The 23,535-nt window shown below is 40.7% G+C and overlaps 1 protein-coding gene across 3 annotated transcripts in view; it reads right to left on the bottom strand.

Moving 5' to 3' along the window:
* Positions 1 to 23,535, bottom strand: part of syt7b (synaptotagmin VIIb) — a 111,264-nt gene that overhangs the window by 54,747 nt on the left and 32,982 nt on the right. For all 3 annotated transcript variants that reach the window (XM_084362278.1, XM_084362276.1, XM_084362277.1), the window contains exon 2: positions 3,747 to 3,850. In XM_084362278.1, the coding sequence (XP_084218404.1) occupies positions 3,747 to 3,850 (104 nt within the window). The remainder of the gene's footprint in view (positions 1 to 3,746; positions 3,851 to 23,535) is intronic.

Raw genomic sequence — 23,535 nt, 5'->3', positions numbered from 1 at the left:
TATTAGACTCAAGGACTCAGAGAAGGATAGGTTTCTAGCAGTGGAGAATATGCTATCAAGTGCAGCTCATCTATCATTAAACAGAATCATAAAATCTTGAGGAGGCTGGAGAGGAGAGGGTGGAGAAGGTACAATGTTGAGAGAGTGTGGGAGGATGTGAGAAACAGAAGGGAAGATCGAGAGGAGGGGGAGAAACAGGAGTACGACGACAGAGTAGGGCAAGTGAGAAAACAGAGAGCGAACAGGAGAGAGGAGGGCTGAAACAGAATCGGGAATAATGAAGACGCCAAAGCTGAGCAGAGGAATGTGAGTATGCCAAATGAGACGGACTGGAGATGTGAGAGGGAGAGACGCATCGTGTTTGCCTGACACCTGGATGCTCAACGGCGACCACCATCACCTTCTCCTCCCGCCTGTCTGTTAGCCCCTGTGGATGTTTCTGCTCCTGGCTCTCACCTCCCTCCTCCTCCTGCTCTGCTCCCTCTTCCACTCCCATAAAACAACCAATGGAATGAGACCAGTTCCAGACAGCTTCATCCCTCCTGCAGCAATGAATCGTTTGTCTTTTACAGCCAGAAATGTATCATTCATATTTATGTGAGTCATCAAAGCCGAAAAGTGATTTATCTCTTAAATTACACACACAAATACGGCTTTACCAACACAATCTTTGGAAATTATGTTGATATATGACTCATTTGTTTCCCCTGTTGCTTTTTGTAGAAAACATAATTGCTTCCTCGATTGTGCTCTCTGGAAACATCAAGGCAACAAAAGTGCTTTGGTTAAAGGGTAAGTTCACCTAAATATTACAGCTCAGTCGCTATCTTTTCACCCCAATGCCGATGGAAAGTCAGGTGAAGTCCACAAAACATTTCTGGAGCTTCGCAGAGAAAACAACATAGCAGCATTCTCCTAAACAACTGAAGTAGATGGAGATTTGTTTTAAATCATAAAATGGCTCCATACAGCTCATCCAGTGTAATCCAAGTCTCTGGAAGCCACCGGATCCAAAATTGATTTGAAGACATTATTGTAAATTACATTTAGGATTTCCATTTTGTTCAATTACATATGTTCTACGTAAAGTATATTATTTAATGCAGAGTATTTCCATCAGGTTGTTGGTTTAAATTAAGTTAATGCAATTTTTCACGTATTCTACATAAAAGTATTGCATATATAAGGCATTACTTTTAAGTACAATACTTGAAAAAATGCATTTTTGAAGTGTAAATTCAATTGCTAACTTATTAGCTAAAGTTAGACTATAAAAGCTACATCATTACTTCAATGTAACCACCACAACACTTCCTTAAATAAATTGATCTGCAGGTTGTAAAGTTAAAGTTAGAATAGTTTGCAACTAAACTCTGCCTCTACAGACGGGATAGTGAGTAGATGAGACTCTTGTTTTTGGCATTATGTCCCCGACTGCCTCTTCTTAGCAACAGCCTTTTTTACGACGTGTTAAAACTAAATCTCTTAAGCTTGTGTGACCAACAGACCTTATCTTAGCTATCTAACTAAGAACCCAGTCTTTGAGACGGGGGACCCGGAAGTGCAAACATTTGAGATTATTTCTCGGTTTTGGGACGCTTTTCTGTGTCTTACGTGATGGGTCAATTAGAAATATTTACGTGTAGCAATATCAAAATGCTTCTTCTGAGTGAGTTCATTAATATTTCTTAACTGTTTTCCGACATTTTAGATCCTAAAACAATTCCTCCGCACATGAACAGATGATGGAAAGTTGCGACCTCATTCCTGATCTTTTCATATTCTCACTTCTGGCACATTGCTTCTTTATTTTCTTTTTACCTGTAGGTGGTGTTTGTTTATTCAACCTTTAGGAGTGTAACACACAAAACAAACATAAGATAACAATATGGAAAATGAAAGAAGGAGAGACAAGGACTACAAAGGGGAAACTACAGTGGCAGCAGAGATGGGAGGAGAGGAAAGGGACGATCGTGGGAAGAAAACTCAGTGACATTCTAACAAGGACATGGAGATAAAGTGACAAAGAGACGACTACAAACCAGACCATTCGGTATAAAAGGAGAAGGAGTGTGACACAAAGACAAAGACAGAGACTTAGATAACACAAGGGTAAACAAAGATAAGGGTTCGGTCGTCAGGTTTGGTGGGTTTTGTTACTCCAGAGCCAATGATAGCAATTTTGATTTTAAGGAGCATTAACAAATAAATCTAGGGAGCGATTATAAATGTTACAATAGAAAATAAGTCATTCGGTTCAGCTTGGCTTGGCTTTTTGCCTCTGAATAGCCCACTTCACGCTCAACTTGTGTGCGTTTGATCAACTGCTGTTGTGCAGTCACTCCTCAAACGCAGAGAAAATAGAGATGAAAAAAGAGGAAAGAGGAAGGAAATCTGGACAGTGAGCAGGAAATGCCAGCAGATCAAAATGTATAGGAGGAATTACAGTTGCTCCAGCAGCAGCCAATGGCTCAGAGTGACGCTCATTAGCATATGAATCATTAGCATGGCACTGGAGGCCGGAGGCAAGCGGCCATGATGCACAAAGCTGCGAGCGCACAAAGCCGTGTTTACAGAGAGCACTAAGGTCTGTGATCATGTTTAACTGTCATGGCCAAACATGCAGCCTCTCTCTGGCTGCTGCGCCAGAGAGCACAGCAAGTAAAAAAAAAAGAAAAGAAAACGCTATTCAACAGCAGCACTACAGAGCAGGCAATCACTGTAGTTCATGGTCACATGACCATAAACCCTGACTGTCAACACAACTGCAGTCCATCGTCAATGCAATGGTGCTCAGACATGTGTTAGAAAAGAACATGGTGGACTATGAAATGTAAAGTTGTGGAGAAAGATGTGTTTTTAAGAGCCATTTTGCTTCAGTCAAAGAGATGCTGTTGATGTGTTTGAACCTCAGTGTGTTTTTTTGGTGTCTGTAGCACTCAGTGTCAAAAACTTTAAAGTACCGAAAGCTTGCAGTGAATGTTTAGTTGTTCTTTGATCATATACATCCTGATTTAAAACACCATTTTTCTAATTGTTGACTATATTTTATGTATGCAAAGTTTTGTTTATGTTCTGTTTAGACATCATTCAATGTTTTGAGTCTTTTGATGAATGAACGTAATGTTTTTCCTTTTTGAAGTCAGGTATCAAATGAGCAGTGTTTTGGTATAGGAAGCAACTTAATGTTATACTACTTACGATGGGCAATATTCGGATTATTCAGTCAAGCATTAAATTAGTTAATAGTGGAAAATAGGTGCTAACTCTGATTTTAAAATGACTGAACGAGCTTGTCGTCGAACCCTCACTGGACAGGCAGAATTCTCTACATTGGCGTTCTTCAATCCCTGTCCTGCATGTTTTAGATGTTTGCGCTAACACACCTCAGGTCTGTTGGGGTTGGGAAACATTTGATGCAGGGCAGGGGGGCCAGGATTGAAGAACAACTGCTTTACATGATCATCTGTACCAAAGTCAGATCTAAATGAGTTGTATCACCATCTGCATCTATCACTATTCATGATGGTAAGTTTCTTCTCTTTATTCCACGCAGCTGTTTTGCAGGAAATGTCCCTGTGCTCGTCCGTTCCCCAAAACTAGATTTGAATAGAAAACAACCAAAGGTTTTGTGGCTCACAGAGGACCCCAGCTCAGAGAAAATAACTTTCCCCAAACATTTCAAATAACATGTCATATGTAAGTAGAAATGTATGAACACATTAATAATAAACACTGTAACTTACCAGCTTACGTTGACACCAGGTGCAGACGCCACACAGAGCGACCAGCCAGACGGCACAAACCACAGATGCAACAGACACCAGGAACACACTGAGAGACACTGAGCCTGAGGGAGGGAGACAGAAACACATCGAGAGGACAGTATTAATGCAGTTCCTGAGGTTTAAAGTTCACTTTTTCAACTCCACAAGTGTGTGCTTGAGTTGAAGTATAAACTGTGACAAAACTCTTAACATCAGGAGTAAATGCCCTGTGATGTGCTCTCCTTCCTTCTTCCCTTCTTCTCTCCATTCATGCTCATCATCTGGCATCCGTCATCAGTAAGCCACGGAGAGAAATGTACCAGGAGTGAGGGGGAAATGGCATAAAGGCTCTGAAGCTGCTTCATGCTCATGTTCCCTGCATGTATCAATAGGAGATGTGCACATGTCAGGAAGAGATAATATCATGGGGCCAGAAGCCATGCAATTACCAGCTTCCGTTTCTCTCTCTTCTATCTCGTAAATCCTTCAGCAACTTTGTTCCCGTCTTGACAGATGAAAACTTCCTCCGCTGCCTTCTATTCCTCCTCGTCTCTATTTCTTTCAATTACTGCCTCCCAATGATGCCGTTCATTCGGTTGTCTGCCACCTCTTCTGCCAAGTCATTTAAAATGCAATGGCACGCTTGCAAAACAATGTCGGCAAACAATGAGCTCATAACTGCTACATCCTCCCTCTCAGCACTGCAGTCGATCTTTTCTGAGTCTCTCTACCTGAAAAATGCGTCTGACTTCCCTTTCATCCCTCCGTTTCACTTTTCGATCCTGCCTGAGCACGTTCTCAACATTTACACATTTTGCGGGCCAATAACAGAGGAATTAGCTAAGCCAACTTCAACATCCTTATCCACCCTGTTCCTTCACATTTCATCAACTTCCTCTCCTTGTCTCCTTCAGCTGTGTGTATGTACCTTTTAAACAAAGTTCAATATTCAACATGCAACATAAAGAAATACAAATAAAAAAATACAAACTCTATTTTTTTGGTTCCGTTGAAGCATACTTTGTCAACATTTATTATTGTTAATGTGCTGTTGAAATTATTGAATAATTGTTTTCCGACTGGAAAAATTCACGCCAGTGAACGCAAACAACTCTGAGAGTCTATGAACATTTTTAGTACAAGAGTTTCCGAGTTGACGTCATATGATTCTGAAACATGGCGGACAAAAATGAACTTTGGGTTGATGGTAAGTAACTTTTTCCAAAGTCATGTATTATATAATCCGTGTATCATTTCCTTAGCTCTTCCTTGTCACTCAAATACTGAAAACAGCTGTCAACGTGTTGTTTAAACGCTCTGGGCGATAAAATGCAAAACAACTTCTTTTTGGCATCCATGTTGCTCCCATATTCTGACATGATGCACACAAACACACCGGAGTTGAAAGAATAACTTCTAAACTCGAGATATGGGACCATCTGAGCATGTGAATGCAGCATTTTCTCTCTCTCGCTTCACTTTTCCTGTTAGCTCTCCCTCCTGTCAACTTTGTAATCAGGCAGAAAATTTTTGTTTTTTTTAAATCAAGAACACCGTGTGTAATGATCGACACTCGGGCTCTCTCAATCAAACACTAAAGACGGAGTTTGATGATGAAAAAAAATCTATCCACGTGTCTCAGGCTTGTATGTTCACTGTTGTTTTAAAGTTTGATTCACATTAATTTTAGTCACGTAAGCTGATTTCCTTCCTCACTCTCCGACTCCAGAAGTTTTCGGGACAGATGACCAAATGAAATGCACCGTTACCTCCAGTTGAAGTACGTATTTCTTATGGTTTGAACATTTTTGGAAACATTTGGACTAACTTGATAGCAAAATATAGAACAAACATCTATTTGTTTTGAACATTTTTATGCAGAATTACCCCTTTTACCTGAAAAATAAACAGTGGTAACTGATTAAAAAAGAGAAAGCAAGAAAAGGGAAAACAATGTTAGTTGAGGAGAAGTTTTAAATGCGCTGCTCGAAGCACATGGCATCCAATAACTTTCATAAGGTTTTTAAACATCATGATAGATTTAAAAAGGGGCTTTAAAGTTTGCTCTCTCCAACATCCTTTCTCAAAGAACAAATAACAGCGAGGCTGCCTGCTGCATCTTTATATTGATCTATCCTTGTACCTGTGCCAGAGGCTCATCCACTTTGCATTTATGCAGAGGTTTATATCTCTGCTTTTAGCTGTTTGAATTCCTCCAAATATTAAAGTGTCAGCTCCTTTTTATCCACCAGCCACACGAATAAAGCCTATTTGATAAGGTATCTGATTTTGAATCGTGAAATATATGCATGGCGGAGTACTGTGGCAATTAGGATCACAGGGTCGAGTTCTGAGCCTTTCAGCCAGGGAGCAGAGGCTCTGTTGTGGTGACATCGCCTTCAAAAGCGTTTCAATGCTGAACAGATAAGTGGTCTCAATCTTACTGGTGTTCTTGCCAACACATGCAGGAAAACAGAAAGCTAGCTCTGTTGAAACAGCCACAGAAGCTGAAATGCTCTCCAGCTGGAGGGAATACAACCAGCTGGAAAGAAGAATGGCTCCTTTCAGACCTTTTAGAACTGCCAGACCTCCATGTGTGGACACACAAGTCTGACAGTTTTTCACTTGGTGGGGTGTTATCAGCAGGGGGACTTTCTGGATTTCTGGCACCAACCCGCAGTCTTTTTTTTTTTTCATACCAGTCAAGACATGATATAACCACCAACCCAGTACAAATACCCAGTAATATGTTAAGATGGCAAATCATGATTGATAACCACTCACAGTACATGCAAAACAAAATCATGTGTTTTTGTTATTTTGCATTCTGTAATGGCCTCTAAATATAATAGTTTTTATTGAGCCTTTCAGCACAGAATTCAAACTGCGTACTCAAGTTCAAGGGAATCATTTACTTGATGAGATCCACAACATGAAAAAAGACAGCACACGCACACACTTCACCAGGGATTGTCTCAGTGCACACTTTGTTTTGATGCACTTATACGTGATTTGCTCGTTTATTGGATTTCTGACAGAGTTGCTGCTCACGGCGTGTTTGCTGTTCTGATTGGTCGATACATTCAAAAGTAACTCTAGGAACTCTAGTTTCCTGAAAGTAACCTGTATCTGCTGCTAGCAGAGTTAGCCGTTTTTTGGACTGCCGCAAGGAGGAGGACGCAGAGCAACGCAGAGCAACAGAAGCGGGCTTGGCAGCTTCTACGGACATTATGACAGAGGCTTAGAGGCCGAAGACGATGTTGATGGAGGAAGCTAAGAAGAGAAAAACAAGCGAGAGGCAAGAAATGAGAGTCTCAGACAGGCTTTATTTGTCTTTGGTGACAGCTTTGCTAAATAAAAGGCTGAAGACAGACGCCAAGCTGGACTTTTGGCTGTTGAATAGTGATTAATATCAGCTGGTTTGCTAAGTTATTTGCAAAGTTAGCAAAGTCAACTCGCTGATCATAAACTAAGAGTTGTTAGCATGCTACAGCCAGGTGTCTCTGGTTCACATGACGTTAGCTTGGCAATTACAAGACATAGCATTGTAATGTTACCATGCAGAGTTTTGACTGTGGTTAACACGTCATGCTACATCGCATCTGACAGATTGTTACAGGAGCCTGGGATTGTGTTTACAACAGTTGTGTTGCATTCGGAAACTGTGGGGGCCAAAAATACTAATTACTACATAACGCTGCTTGAAGATTATAGCTTTTGCTAAAAACCGGCAAATCTGCTATCATGAATCAGCCCAACCTTCTTCTTCTTCCTCTCTGAACCATTAAGCTATGAAAAGTGATTTTGGCTGCAGGTAATTCAAACCTAAGTTCATCCGTTGGGTGCTTTAATAACTGGAGGAATTCAAACTGCTAAAAGCAAGGATACGAACCTCTGCATCAGTTTTTAACTGAATGAGCCTCTGGGAGAAATACAAGGATAGATTCAATATTAGGTTGCACCAGCCTTGCAGTTACTTTTTAGTTTTTATGAAGAAATGTCAAAGAACAACAAGAGATCACTCCCAAAGCCTCTCTGCAAATGATTTTTATTAAAGGCCTTGAGTCGCGCTTTTCAAACTTTTCCTCAATTTATAATGTTTTCAGAATTTTCTTTCTTCTTTCTCAACAAGTCGATCAGTAATTCTTCCTCTCCCCGTTATCTCACGCTGTATAAAACAATCCCCTTCTGCATCAAAGGAAAAATAATGCTGTAACAAATCTTCCCATGGACGAGGGACTCGCCAGTTCGTCGACAAGTTCACCAGCTCTGCCCAGCGCGTTTGCGAATTGAGATCTCGTCACAGTGTGGACTGGAATAATGAGAACACTTTTTAATACCAGGTGTAAATGCAAAGACGGATGTCAATGTCCAGATAACATATATTATTTATAACCCTGTCGGACTACAGTTCAGCACCATGGACAGCATCCATCCCCACTGGCACTCCAACTGCAGGCTGGAGTGAAATCTGCCTACAGACAGGGCTGAGTCCTGCTTCATTATTCAAGTTTTATAGTAAAAATGTCAAATAAACATCAAGTGACTGTAAAAAAAAAAACATTTGGCAGTTGGTGGCTTTAAGGTCGATGAAGCATGTTGAATCCGCGGTGGCTCATCTGTGAGAGAACTCACTCTAACTGGTATCACAGGTAGGCAGCGGATCAGTACACGAAAAGTAGACGGAAAATGAAAGGGAAAACTCCTTGAGCCTGTCGCTGCAGTATCCATGATTTCACCCAGTTAGCGCCTTATTTTTCTCCTCTGCCTCTTCGCCAGTGCCATTTGCAAGTTTATTTTCATTTTCTCCATCAGAAGCAGCTACATCGGCATGAGTGGTGTCAAAAAATACTGCTTTATCATAACAATGGTTTGTATATTGGTGGAGAGGTATTTCCTTTCACTCAGAAGTTACAAGCTTGTTGGCCGTCGTCTTTGCGGTGTGTTCAAATGCAGCTTTTTGGCAGTTAAAAGACAGTGTTCCCCGTTCAAACCTGTGCATTGTGTAGCCTTCAATGTGTACACTCAAACTGATTGTTTTCATCTGCATGGATGTCTGGATCCTGAAACTGTATCACCCAGAAATGCCTTTCATTGACTCTTGACACAAAAATGATTGCAAAGACATCTTCACTTCTCATAGAGATAGGCCAACAAGCCGACATATGGAGGTATTTGTATTGGTATTCACAAACCTATGCATTCAGATTTGAGTACACACATACAGCCCAAGAGAAACCTCATTTACAGTCTCTTTTGTCTCTGATTACAGATGAGGGCTGAACACATGAGGCCTTTGTGGTTCAGCTCGCACTTTGCTGTGATTGTCGGATGCAACACTCCTCAGTATTACCTCAGCTGCTGCGCCCCACTGGCAATCTGTATAATCTCTTTCACCCTCACTTGAGAACAAGATCTTTGCCAAGGAGATGAGCTCATACCCTCCAAAATCCACTACCCCCTGTGACCTCTCTCACTAAGTGACCTCTTGAAAGATCTGTTGCAAGAACTGGCCTCATTAAAATGTACTAATCATTGCTGAGAAGCTTCTTTTATCTACTCTACCAGTAACAATGGATGACAATGGCAGTAAGGACCATTTCTGCCCTTGTTTCGCTCTTGATACCTGACAAAGAGTGACATATATTTCAATTAATCAGTTAAACTAGCTTTGACTGTGAGGTGAAGTTGTGTGAAAAAAAATTGTTTTAAAATATTTTATGCTTTAAAAACCAATCATCTGAGCTACCGATCAAAGTCTAGGGCTGCAGCTAAGGATCTGCTGATCATTTTCTCATGAATAGATAAGTTGTTTGGTCTATAAATTGTCAGAAAATGGTTCAGTTTTTCCCAAAGCCAAGGAAAATGCCTTGTTCAATTCAGTTAACTCACAGAGGAGTAAAGAAACCAGAACAAATTCACATTTCAAAAGCTGGAATCCGGACTTTTTTTTAAGGCTATCTACTGTAAAAAGCCGTCACTGTATTTGAAGTGAGCTGGAAATGATAAAATATGCTTTGAAAAATGAAGTCAAAGCGAGCACCAAATGGACATTAAAATGTTAACACTTCATGACAGGGTGAGGAGACTCAGTGAACCAAGTGGACCTCTGTGTCGAGCAACTGCTCCAACACTGTGAGCGGAGCCAGCTGAGCCGGTTCGGCCTCATGTGGCAAGAAAAACCTCTACTCGGAGTTGAAGTGGCCACAACTGAGTGGAGGGAAACCACAGGAGAGGACATGATGGCCATCTCCCATCGGGCTGGGGGAAGCTGCTAACTGGCTAACCCAGTTAGTGATTTTGAGCTAATTACGATGTAATCTACATAAATTAAGCAGCTGATTGTTGACATTAGGTAATGTTAGCTGCTCCAGTGTTCATTCATTCTGGCTGTGGCCTTTGATTGATGCATTTCGGTGTAGATTTGACTGTTTTGTTCGAGAGATTCTGTCTGATTTTCATTGTTATATCACGTTCTGTATCATCTCTTACAGCAAGTACACCATCTACTGTACTATACTACAATAATCATTTGACACAACAACCCCCAACTCAAGGTCCACTCACTATCTTTTTCCAAAACATGAAGGTGGATAAGTTCTTTAAGTTAAGTTGTTTTTCTAACCCTTACCAAGTAGTTGCTGCTTCTAAACCTAACAAGAAGTTAACAACATCGTTGTCATGACAAAACCATAAAGTTTCAACGTATTCATACATGTATCGTAGACATGTTGATATGATACAGTATGTAGCGTAGGGCTGATAAACGTTCTCAATCATGCCATTATTTGTGTTTTCTTAGCCCAGCTTCCTCAGTGTAGCTAGCCAGGAAATGGTTTTAACCTTCTGAGGCTGAACACAGCTAAGTTACGGAAATGTGACGCGCGATGCTCAAATCCTGCACGGGGACGTATGTCGGTGGTGACAGGAGACAGTTTTCTCTGCTGGGTGAGTTCAGTTTGAGTGACAGTGGGAAATGGCGTTGACTACACCGGTGAGCTAATGAGCAACTCCTGTCTTACAGCAACATTGAGGGAACACACTGCTTCAAATTCAGAAATACACATCCATCACAATATTTCACTGTTGACATCGTCATATGCCGGTTTCGACAGACATTTCCCAACCCTAATGACAGGTATGAAATGTTGTTTTACAAATTTAAAATACCCATGGTTTACAGACACCACAGTTTCAGTCATTCTGGTGCTCGGGTTGGTAAGGGCTGAGCTTAATTTCACTACTTGTCTCATTTAAAAAAAAAAAAAAAAGCCTGTTAAAACCAGTCCTTAATAAGTACATGCTCTGCTGATGTAACAATATAATGTCAGGTCATGGGTGGTTCAATAAATGTGGATTACTTCCAGATGCAGCACCTACTGTGCTGTGTTTGGTATCATACTGGGTACCTCCCATGGCTCCGAGTGTAAACAAGAGGCTTGCAGTACTGCTCCCATCGCTCAAACTCTCTCCCTCTTGTTCTCTCTATGTTATTTTGGAGTAACTGCATACATAATCTGAGATCATTTAGTTAATAATCACCAAGCATAATGCTAAGCCTGTTTCATAATTAATTACCAGCACAAGTGTAGTTCCTTGCTCCATGTTCTTTTTATAATTGTTATTCTTGTCGACCGTCTTCCTACTTGCAGTGTCTCTGCCAACACGCCGTTAGTTTCACTCACGTGGTAATTATATAATTTATAACAACTGATTGTAAGTGCTCATCAGAGGAATAGCCTTCATAAAACTGTTGTCTCTCTCTCCACACATGCAGCCCACTCTCTCCTCCCCAATCCCACGCCTGTTATTCAAAATTTTACAGCAATTTACAACACAGGCTTGATAAGACTTAAGTGCTATTAGGTGACATTAAGGTATTTAGTCGGGGTTTGTATTTAAAAGAGAGAATGATCTTGAAACTGAGACTGGTACTGCCTATATTTTTTTATTCTTAACACTAAACTAACTTGATGAAACTGGAAGGAAAGGGTATGGCCACAAGAGGCAAAGAGGTAGAAGCTGCCTGCCACACTTTTACTGTAAAGTATAAAACTTAAGCATGGCAGAAAAAGAGAGGACAGGGATGTTGTGATTATTTACCTACAGATGTGATCTGCGGTTTCCTCTGCTGCTTCAGGCTCTCTCTCAAACACCTCCCCACACTGTCCTCCCTAATCCAGTCCATGCTCTCCTGTCTTGTGGGCACCAATATCTCCCTCTGTCAAAGTGCCCCTTACTCTCTCTGCGTCTCCTCTCTTCTACCTGCTGTGCTTATCTGTTTGTGCTCTGTTCACTCAGCTCCCAGTGTTAGCGCCTGGCACGACACAGAGAATAAGCTCTGTTATTCGCTGGAGACCTCCGGAGGAGCATCTCTAGCCGTGGGTCATCACAACATGGAGAGGGCCGCCACCACGGGAGGTGGCCCTTGACTGGCACAACAGAGGCACTGCCAGAAGAGTGGCGACCAGTGGGAGGAACATGGACATCCAATTACACAGAAGACCAAAGGGAAGGAATGAGAAAAGCACCTCTTTTAAAAAGACTATCAAAGCTCAGCATGGATTCAAACACTGAGACTGAATGGCTATAGTTCATTAACTGTGAAGATTACATTATTCACTCCTCGTGATTCAGTGTCAACGGCAGGAGTGAAGAAGAGGGAGGAAGCTGTGAGAAGGTTGGCAGGTGGAGTAGACAGCCGGCTCAATCTTGAAATCCCAGCAGGTGTTTGTTTGTCTCACCTGTAAGAACCTGACTGCCCAGTTGGCTGGAGATGAGTGTTGCTGCATCTTGCTGGCACAAGTACACGGTCGACTAGTCAGTAAGCTTTTATTTGTGCCAATTAATCTTGACAAACGTTGTGTATCTGTCAATTTACCCCTACTTTAAGCTTTCTAATTACAATTGAGTAAATAAATTGATCCCTTCATTTTGATCAAACAGATCTATTTACTTCCATTTATACATCACTGAGTTTCCAGCAGCTCTCGCTCAACATCTTTGTCTAAAAAACACTGGCTGCCTGCGGCGGATCTCATTCTTCCCACTGCTTTCCCCTGAAGTGCAGCCTGAAGCACAGCATTTTAACAGGTGATGGAGAAAAAAAATCCACTTCTCTTTGCACAATCAAAAGAAATGCTTTAGTCAAGATAACATGTTGGAGATGGAGGCTAGTTTCTTGCAATTTCATCCATGAATAACATAATTTCCAGACCTGAAGTGTACAATTATGTATTCTTGGGTTTGACACTTTAACCTTAAAACTAAGTGACAGGTGGCTGCTCGTCAACACAATGGTACTTCCATGGCAAACTGTGGTCAGGTACTGTGGTTCAGGCAAATTGCCGGCAGTGTCTCTGTTCCACGAAAACAGCAGCTCGCTGACCTTTACCACATGTCAGGGGGGTCCAGCAAAATTGCAATAAGTAGTCGTCAACTCTTTGGTAAACCAGGTCACATGTAGTGTCATCTTTTTTCCTGTTTTAGGGATCATAAACCAAAACTGAGCTACAAACTTGGCTCATTTATTCCTGCATAATCAGGGAGGGACCTCACTAAACAAAATACAGAATGGACTGAATAAATGAAATGAAGGGAAACAACAAACACTTCTAGGTTGTGCAGGTCTGGCGTTAATACAAAGGGTGACTTTACGCCAAACGTGGTTGGTGCAGTTCAAACAAACTGTGGTGCAGCTCGTCTGTGGTGTGAAAACAAAGTGGGCCAACAACAGGAATTTGTGATAAGTAAATATCAGCATAGTTTTAGGATCTAAACTACTCATTTTATCTGGGGATCATGAGCTGTCAAGAAAGGACCGTGTGAGCGCTGTAGGCGAAAGGAAAGGCACAAATTTTCAGTCCTTAAAGGATTTAGAGGATTTTTGTAATAAACAGGTTGTAACTTTGAAATATATATACTTATTCGCCTATGCTGAACTGCTGAAGCTTCAGTAACTTCATATTAACTCCGGGATGTGATTTTGCACCCTGGAAGTGCTTTCGGATGGGATCTCTTCAGCTGGGCTCACATCACAAGACTTTTAAGATCCTCACCGACTGTGAAATCGGGTTGCGTCAAGCACATAAGACGAAAATTCACAGATGTTCTTCACTCTCATCTTTAACCTGCACACACCGCAAGACTTGAAAATAATGGCGCACCACACACTACAGAATATTATTAAGATTACTCCTATTCAATGAGAATAGGAGGTGACATTTTAGCTGTCGGATTTATAATCTAACAACAGTAGTATGCTGAGGTTTAAGACTGGATCTGTACACCCCTCACATTAACAGATAATCAGGGCCAACCTTCACGACAGACCAAGCTCTCCACCAAGATTTCTCCTCCAGCTGTCAGGAGGGGCATATGGGTTACATCAGCCCGATACTCCTGTGGTCTGAGCCCAGCCTTTATGTCGACTATGAGCAGTAAAATCGGTTTCAGTGTTTAATAAGACACCTGACTGTTGTGCTGAGACACAAGATACAATTTGTAAATGTTAATAAAACGATATGGTGTGATACAGCGCAGGATGCCTTGGTGTGAGTCACAGGAATTAGATTTTTTCAACACACACCAGAACGACTCAAAAAGTCGTTTGTCAGCATCTCCCAAAACAACAAGACCGTTGCAGCGTAACAGCGACACACTAAACAGACCTTCGCCGTATGATTTGGTTTGGTTTGTCTGGTTTAGGCACCAAAACTCTTTGGTGAGGTTTAGGAAAACATTGTGGTTGGGTTAGAATCACTACATTAATTCAGTAACTTTCATTATAATGTGACGTGACCATATTGTATGTTAAGCAGACCATTGTCTGTAGTAATTTTGATCGCTTCAGTGTGTCGTTATAGAGAGTACTTGCTGAATGTGCATTATGTCAGTTGATATGACTTCATGCTCCGTCCTGTTGCTACAAATCAGCATGAACTCAGAACCGACTCAAACTAAAAGGCATTAGATGTCTGAAAGTGACAACAGTGTGGGTTGGCTGTAAAATCTCTTACTGTGAACGTGTAGTGGGAGCACAGCTTACCTTAATACAGTCCGACATAGCTAGAGGGTGCCACACACTGTCGTTCCAGTCGAAAAGCAGGATTGCACTCGGCTATTTTTCACATGTTCGTGAATGAGACACGAATGAGACAAATCCCACTAGCTTTCGTTTTGTTCACTGCGAGTCCAATTTTCCATTCCACCTGCTGTTTGTTTACCCTCTCTCAGGAAACCATATATCCCTCCTTCACATCATTCCCTAACGCATGCCAGCTGACTTCATTACACTCCTGCCAAACCATCACTGTGACTAACCCCGCAACTCACTCAGCTGAAACGTCAAAAGCATCCGCTCTGTTGCCTTCTTCTTGCCCAAGCCAAGCCCCACAGGGGATGGGCATCCACAACACTGGCGACTTTCCAGTTTAAATTTTATGTTATCTTTTAAATAAATAAAATGTGTCTATCAAGGAAGATGTATGACTACTGCTGGGATCGGGCAAAGTGGGAAACCTTTGCTTGCTAAAACCAACACTCAGAAGTTTTCCTGTTGATCGTTACAGTGACTAAACACAGAGCGCCATGTGTTTTGTTTCAGCACATGTGAAGTGCAGCAAACAGGCTGCTGTTTGCTGTCTCAGAGGGCCGTAATACCACAGACCCATGACAGACTCATAACCTAATACACTTGACTGGCAGGTGTGTTTATCCAGGCAAAACAGTCTGCAGGCAGAGCCTTCAAAGTGTGTTTCTGTAAGAGCTGCGATCTGTTGTCCGTAATGAGGAGGATCCAGAGTTGTGCTGTGTGCGACAAGTCAGGCTATGGGTGAACGGGCACAGCTGAGGAGTCATTCTGACTCACACAGAGATGCTGAAGAGTTGGAGACAAAGAGGGGCTCTCAGGGAGGGTTTTTAACTCCCATAAAGAGGTGGAGGACTGCATGAAAGACAGAAAGGAATGCCACAGAGTGGAAAGTGATACAGGACTGTAGCGAGGAAAACAAGTGAGTTAACTCCATTATCAGACAGTTTTACTATTATTTCAGCCCAGTCCCCAGGATATAATATAATCAGTTAGCGTCTTTGCAAACCACAGATAGGTACATGACATTTGTACTAAACCCTAACACCCTAACCTAGTGCTTTTTGTGCCTTAACCCAAGCAGATAATTAGCATAGCGCCCCCCCACCACTTGTTTCTGCACTATGTGACTTCAGTGAGAGGGTAGGATCACAGCGTTACATACATGTTTACTTCAGCATACAAGTTTTCAACACGTAACGTTGTTATGATGTAATGAGTTTTGTTTGTAGTTAACACCTACATGACGTCTGACAACCTGATACAGACCCGTGATTTGTATTTACAACAGTGAGGTTGTGCAAAATCACACAAAATGCCAATTTCTACATAATGTCGCCATAAATTCAGTCATTTGATGATCACTTAAGTTAAGTCATCATTTTTGCTGCAGCAGTAACACTTTATATTAACGTCCTTGTAATAAGCGTTAGTTAATAGGTAATAAGCCCGAAATAATCCTAATGTGATGCTTATTTGCATTGATAAGACTGTATTTATAAGCATTAATAATAGCATTATTAAATGTTTATTGTTAGATTCTAAGACAAAACATGAGAATGTTAATAAAAACCTTATGACTTTCTTATAATTGGTTATAACAACATTACAAACACAAGTATTGAGTGAAACTAATTTACCTATTATGTCATTATTAAACCTTCACTTCAGCTTTGTTGTTGCATCATTAAGAGCAATACATACTTTATTATGTATTTATAAGCAGATAACTATGCAATTATAAACAGTTAGCAGCTGGATATACAGAAACGATGCCTTACTAAGGCTATTTAATCCTTTATTATGCACTTAATAACAGTTTTTATAGAAGATGACAAGGCATGCAGCAGAGGCTACAGGCTGGAGGGACTCAGCCTTGATACATGGGGTGTGCTCTCTCCCAGATAAGAAAATCTTTATTATATTGTATATTCTTTGAACGTTTACATCTTCAGTAGGAATGTATGGACTTGGACTAATAGTGTAGGGACGGTGGAAAGTACTACCACACTGAACTAGTGCAGAGGTTTTTGATCTTTTCATGCCAGCCTTAGCTGTAATGGTTCTCAATAAATAGTTAATTTTGATATGTGGTGGCCCTGAAGAGTCTCTCAATAATTTTGTTGCTGCCTCTGAATCCCAAATATCTCACCTTGCTTTTTATCGACCGCTGACACAGTGAGGAAACTGGATGAAATATTCTCAGCATTTACATTTATCAAATGGTTGTCGTCAGCATACCAATTACAATATATTCTTTTGGGTAAAGCACAGACAGTGTTTTTGAACATGGGCAGCTCTTCCCCTAGGCAAAACGAAATTACATAACCGAGCCTCTCTGTGATATATACAGCTGGAATCAGCTGCATTTACAATAAATATGATTACCCCTGTGGATTCATAAGATGTGCATAATAACTACATCATCTCAACAGTTGTTATTTACTAAATTCACCCTGATCCCATGAAAATAATCCTGGATTCATCCTCCGTCATTTCAAAATTAATTCTTTATGCAGTGTGACACCATTAAATAGCAAATGCTAAAAGCCTGGTTTTGCATTTTGTCATCATTTTCACCTTCTATAAAGAACCATGTAAACCTATTTTCACCTCTGTCTAGAAACTAATAAGTGGAATGGTAAATTTCAGCATCTTCACAACTGATTTCCACATTATCGTGCTCCTGTTAGTTGGGCCTGAACTTGTGGCCAACTGGCTGCATCCAGTCCAGAATTAATGTTTCTGTGGCGCTTCATGAAGTGGTTCTTGTTTGTTCACTCTGGCCGGCTCTGCTGCAGTTGTGGGTCGTGTGAGTACAATTCCCTGTTGCACTATTTCCTGACAGAGACACTGCCTTCAGCGCTTCCAACCCTAAAAATGCAGACTTGTAAACTGGCATGGTGCAACCTACTTGGCTAGCTCGAGCTTGAGCTTATCATTTGTGATGAAGGAGAGCAGTCCCATGAGCCATTTTCACAGATGCAGTTTCACTCCAAAATCATACACACATTTTTTATGCTTTGAGTTGGCGCTGGAGATGCTGTTGATTTACAGGATGATGATGACGATGATGATGATCTCCTTGCTTATTGCCAGGGGCTGTTTCAAGAGTAGCTGCTGATTAACTCTTTGATTTAAACCTGCATTAACTAACACTTGGGGGCAGAGGAAACAAGTTGTGAACACAATGTCGACATTGCATCGCCTGTTAAGTTGACATGGTGAGCTTGTTGACAGTGAGCTTGTTTCGCTCACCTGCTGAAAGTCCAATATTTAAGTAATTTAGCTCTGTTTTTGGTTGTCCTCCTGTTTGTGCTGAACAAGGAACCTAGAAAAGAAGGAAGGGTCATTATGTCTCCAGCCAGAATGTGGTGACAGCTGGATTGAAGCCTATGGGAGATGAATGGAGAAACACACTAAAAACATCTGTACGTCGTATGAAGAAATGCCACAAAATGCCTCTACAAAATGAAAATACACACTTCAGAGAGCAGCTTAATGACTGATAGTTTTAGCTACACATTGTTTGTTCCTCAGTTTGATTTGGGAAAGGCTTCTGTCCGCAGTGTATGTCATACGACATAGTTATGTTGGGTTTTAGTGTGTTTCTCCATGCATTTCCCATAGACTTCAATACAGCTGTCACCATAGTCTCGCACCAACACAAGATTCAGTGAAGTAATGACTTTTTCCTTTTTAGGTTTCTTGGTGCTAAACAGGTAATGTCCAGTGGATTTTCGAGGCTCCAACACAGAAAACAGCTGCCAGCTGTGGCTGAATATGACTATGAGAGCGGTGAGAGTGACCCAAAACACCAAAGTTGCATGTGATTTAAAGGCTGTTACGACTAGCAGTAACTCAGGAAGCGTAAGCACAAAGCACTGCCCCTTTTAATAGACTCCTTTTGCTCTCGACCTCTGGTTGTCCCGTAAGTTGTTTAACAAACGTATTGCAGGTCTTCTAATGTGAGCAAATAAACGATCATTGTCAGAGTTGTAATGGAAGTAACACCAAACAACACAAGATGTTTTGTGAAGAAATCACGTTTGGCACCCGAGGTCCAAGACACATCAAATATTTAAATTATTCTTAAGATACTTCCTTTTTAATGCTAGTGTGAACAAAACATGAAGATTCCTATGTGAAGGATTTAAAAAAAAAACAGACGACACAAATATTATTGTTTTAGCATCTCAAAGCTCTCACAGCAACAACTTAGCGGGCCAAACGCCTCTGGATTCTGAAAAAACAGTCTGAGTGTGAGTCTTTTTCATAAATTTCCCTTAAACTGGACAGACTCTGAAACAAAGGAACCAGGATAAGATTAATAACACACATTAACGTCAAAGCATCGCCTCTTCCCTATCCCTCTTCTGCTTCCAATTCACACTCTTATTAGTCTCTTGCTGTGTCCCAGTTCAGGAGCCGGATCTTCCGAAGTCTCCATTTGGAGACAGAATGTGTCCAGCGCGTCTGAGTTCAGGGACTCATCCAAATGCTACTTGATACATCAGTTTCCCACAATCCCTTCTGTAGCAGCCATTGTTCATTAAACAATTAAACAATCCTTGTCAGCTTGTAAAACCAGGAACGGCCATGTTATGTATGTCATATTTGCAAGGCATGAGTTTGACTCAGCTGTCTAGGATTGTGGTGTCATGTAAGAATTAATATTTTCGCACTGTAAATAACAGCTGTTGTAACAATGACATGACACTGTAGCAGTTTCTGCACTGAAACGGGTCAAATACAATGAGTGTGGAAATGTCCAGATGTGTGAAGTAGAAAGATATTACCAAGATTTCAAAACCAAACATCACCATGTGCCATACTACAATGGGACCTGACAGTGTGACTGCAGGGGACGCAAATAGAGAAAAACATCCAAACAAATCTGAATTTATGGACAAACGAATGAAGTCAGTTAGTGGCAAACATGTGCACCGCCTCTACCGTCCTATAAGCACACCTGTGCACAAATACATCAAAGCCAAATATGTAAGGTGACCCTGAAACTCAGAAATTCAATTTTGAGTTTCTACTACACAAATCCATTTGCAGCCGGTGTGGAGAGAGTGCCAGGAGATAGAGCTGAATACATTTCACTGCAACAGCGTGCAGAAAGCCAAGTTTGAATCTCTGGTGAGGAGAAAATTTGCCTAACAGGATGGCTCGGCTTCGCCTTCAGGCCACCCGCACATTTTATCTGGAGGCGCCTACTGTTGTTGTTGAGTGAACAAATATTCTCTGTGATGAGGATCCACATGTCATTCCACATGTTCCCCCAACAAACATCTTGACTCTATTCAGAGAGTGGTCACAGCTCAGGGCCACGCTGCCACTGGTGAACTAAAGAAAGTCAGAGTTTTGTACTGTGTCTTTGTGAAAAACATCTCTTTCTTGCAAGCGCTATATCTCATTCCTTTTAAATTACTACATCATTCCTTTTCACTTCGACTTCACAGAGTACATGTTATGTCAAGACATTAAGTCTAAGCCTTTTTGTGAATGATGACATACATGTAAAGATGCACTGCCTACATAAATACGGTATATATATACATGGCTGTATAGTTTCCTCAAAATTAATTAGATCGTCTTTTATTTTCATTGTTACTTTTACTGTAGTGTTTTTCTTATTCTACCTTGGTCTGTTTCTGTTTTTATACGGTGGCCATGAAGGTCAAAACAAGGTTCAAGGTAAAGCTTTATTGCCATTATACAAGACAGGATTGTACGGTTAAATGGAGCTGTATCCCCGTCCATGCCACACACACAGAAACTTTATAGATACGACAGAGAAATTAAATTAGAAATAAATATAAAAATAAAACGAAGGTGGCCCTGAAGGTCAGAACAACAACATACCAGAAAATGCAGCATTTCACAAAACACAACCTTTTCAGACGATGTTTTGAGTAATGTTGTGGCGATTTGTGAAATGTTGTGCTTTGTCAAATCTTGTGCTTCGTGAAATGCTATTGTGTTTTATGAAATGTTGTAACCTTCAGGGCCACCTTAGTTTTATTTTATTTTTTTTTCAATTCTACTTAAATTTCTCTGTCTTATTTATACAATGTCTGTGTTTGTAGACTTGGACGGGGCTACAACTCCATTTCACTGTAATCCTGTCTTGTCCCGTGATGGCAATAAAGCTTTACCTTGAGCTTTTGATGAAAAAAACTCTGATGTTTCTAATTATTCTTGCTACAATTACATATTCTCTACTGTATAATGTTATAGGAAATTAAGCTATATTAAACTGGCAACAGATACTTTTTTGTTTGTTTGCACGTATCAATTTGAAGTAAATGTTAATTGCACAATGTAATAGCAAGTGACTGATGACAACATCTGGCAGCCTTGCACAATTTCTATCTGCTTTAATGTCTTCAGTGGAGACCAAATGAACGAATAAACTCATGTTTTGTTTGTAGTTGTTTCTCTGAGGAAAACAAAAAAGATGCAGTTGTCTCTGCAACAGCAGCAGCAACAATGGTTCCACTTTGAAACATCAACGCCAATCTGCCTGATGCCACATAAAAAGTTTCATTATTCCCACACACTACCCACCTCGCCTGCAATCAGGAATAAGTATCCTTTTAAAAATATTATTATTTATATATTAAATACTAACAAATATTAAAGAAGCTATGTTATGCTCACTTTCAGTTTCGTAATTTTATTTTGGGTTACTACTAGAATAGGTTTACATGCTTTAATGCTCAAAAAACAGATCAGCTCTGTCATACTGTTCATTGCTGCAGCACTGTATTCTCCCTCTGTCTGAAATGCTCTGTTTTAGCTCCTCTCTCTTTAAGGCCCCCCCTCCTGAATACACAGCCTGTTCTGATTGGTCAGCTCAGACATGCCTGACCCAGCACCGCTATCAATAACATAGCAGCTGTGCTAAATCGATTCATACGTGCCAAACTAGCTGCTCGGCATAAATTATGCAAACGTGTGACATGGTGACGTAGTGTGATTAAAAGTTACCGAATTAAAGGTGGTACTACTGACGAGGTGTTTCAGAAGACTGTTTACATGCACAGGAACCTATAAAAAAATTAAAGGAAAAGAAACAACAAGCATAAAAGGTCTCCTTTAAAGATTTACTCCTGCTTGCATGTGAGGTGGACCGTGTGCAGGTCTGATTTTGTCGACCCTTGCTCTTCTCCTACGCACCTGTCGATCCACAGATGTGGAAAAGTTTGGCTCTGTAATTATTTTGTTTCACAAAATCATGTGGTACCTGCACAATAATGAACCTGTCATGTCGCTTTAAGGTTTTGCACTAAGTAGATTGAATGTTAAACGGCTGTGCGGGGCATAAAAATGGTGAAATATTATTACTTCCATTAATGAATGTCTTGAACTTGATTCTTTGAAATATGCTTTGAAAATTTAGTTTCAGACCTGCTGATTATCTAGTGTGGCCAACTTTTATGTCTGTGGGTTAAAATGTCCCAAAATCTAACAATATCATACTTCAGAGACTGAAAATTGACTGAGGTGACAGAAGTTTAATGTGGGAACAGATGAGGCAAAGAAATGAAAAAGATGGAGAGAGCGTTTACACTGGGTTCAACCGGCCAGGCTGCCTGCAGTGCTCACACCCTCTGAATATAAAACCCTAGATTCTTTATTGCCTTGAAATAAATATCATTTCTTGTTTTTTTTGGAGAATCATCCCTGAGAGCTGCTTGACTGCTAGAAATCCAGTGTGCTGCTTACATATACGCTTCTTTATGTTCCCTAAAAGGCAGATTATATTGTAACAGAGCCACTTACGATCAGCCTCTTCCATACAATACTGCAAACAATGTGTAGCATCATTAACCCTGATAAAACACCTATTTAAAATGTCTGAGATTAAACATATCTCCTTGTGCTCTTTTCCCACCACACTATATCGTATAATTTACTTTCACTAATATAATGTCTGTGCCCTTAATTTCAGAGTAGTGGATTTCTGCCAGGATTCAAATTCTAATCTTCTCAGTGTAACATCACAGCAGCGATAAGATCTGTCTTCCATCTCAGCTCTTCCGCTGTCTGTCCAGTTCCTATCTGATCTGTCTATTCTGTGTCTTGCCTTCTTTCTCTTCTTTTTCAAAGACACAAAGACAGACACACACTCGAGCCTGCACACACACTTTCCCCATTACACAATACAATGTATGTTGAAGATATGACTCCAGGGAGTGTCCATTAGGAGGCTCATGTCAGATGTAAACTGAATAATATTAAAGAAATCAGACATCCACATCCTCAGATAACTAAATAATCCAGTGGAAATGTTAAGGAGGTGCATGTGGAGTTGTTATTAGGTTATGGAGCAGCACCTCCCTCCACACCCTCACTTATTACCAAAAACAGCTACAGACGTCCGGTAGTTTGAGGCCATTACGAGCCCTCAAAATGAAGCACCATGTGGTCAACAATTTCTCTCTGTTGAGTTATTTTGTTTAGTTGACTATGAGACAACTATTTTCACAGAAACAACTGGACTGAAACACAGTAGAGCATATACCTCCGCCCTTTTGTACTCATTCACAGATACGGCCGCCTAAATGCGCCTGTTTTCTTTCATATGCACCCATCATTCCCTGAGAAATTACTGAAAAAATTTAAACTCCCTATCTTGCAATGTTGAAGTGAGAAAAAAAATCCTGG

Source organism: Pagrus pagrus (assembly GCF_965226575.1).
Source record: "Pagrus pagrus genome assembly, chromosome: 1".
Classification (NCBI taxonomy): Eukaryota; Metazoa; Chordata; class Actinopteri; order Spariformes; family Sparidae; genus Pagrus; species Pagrus pagrus.
The sequence above is the reverse complement of the archived record's forward strand: the minus strand, read 5'-3'. Positions and strand labels throughout refer to the sequence as shown.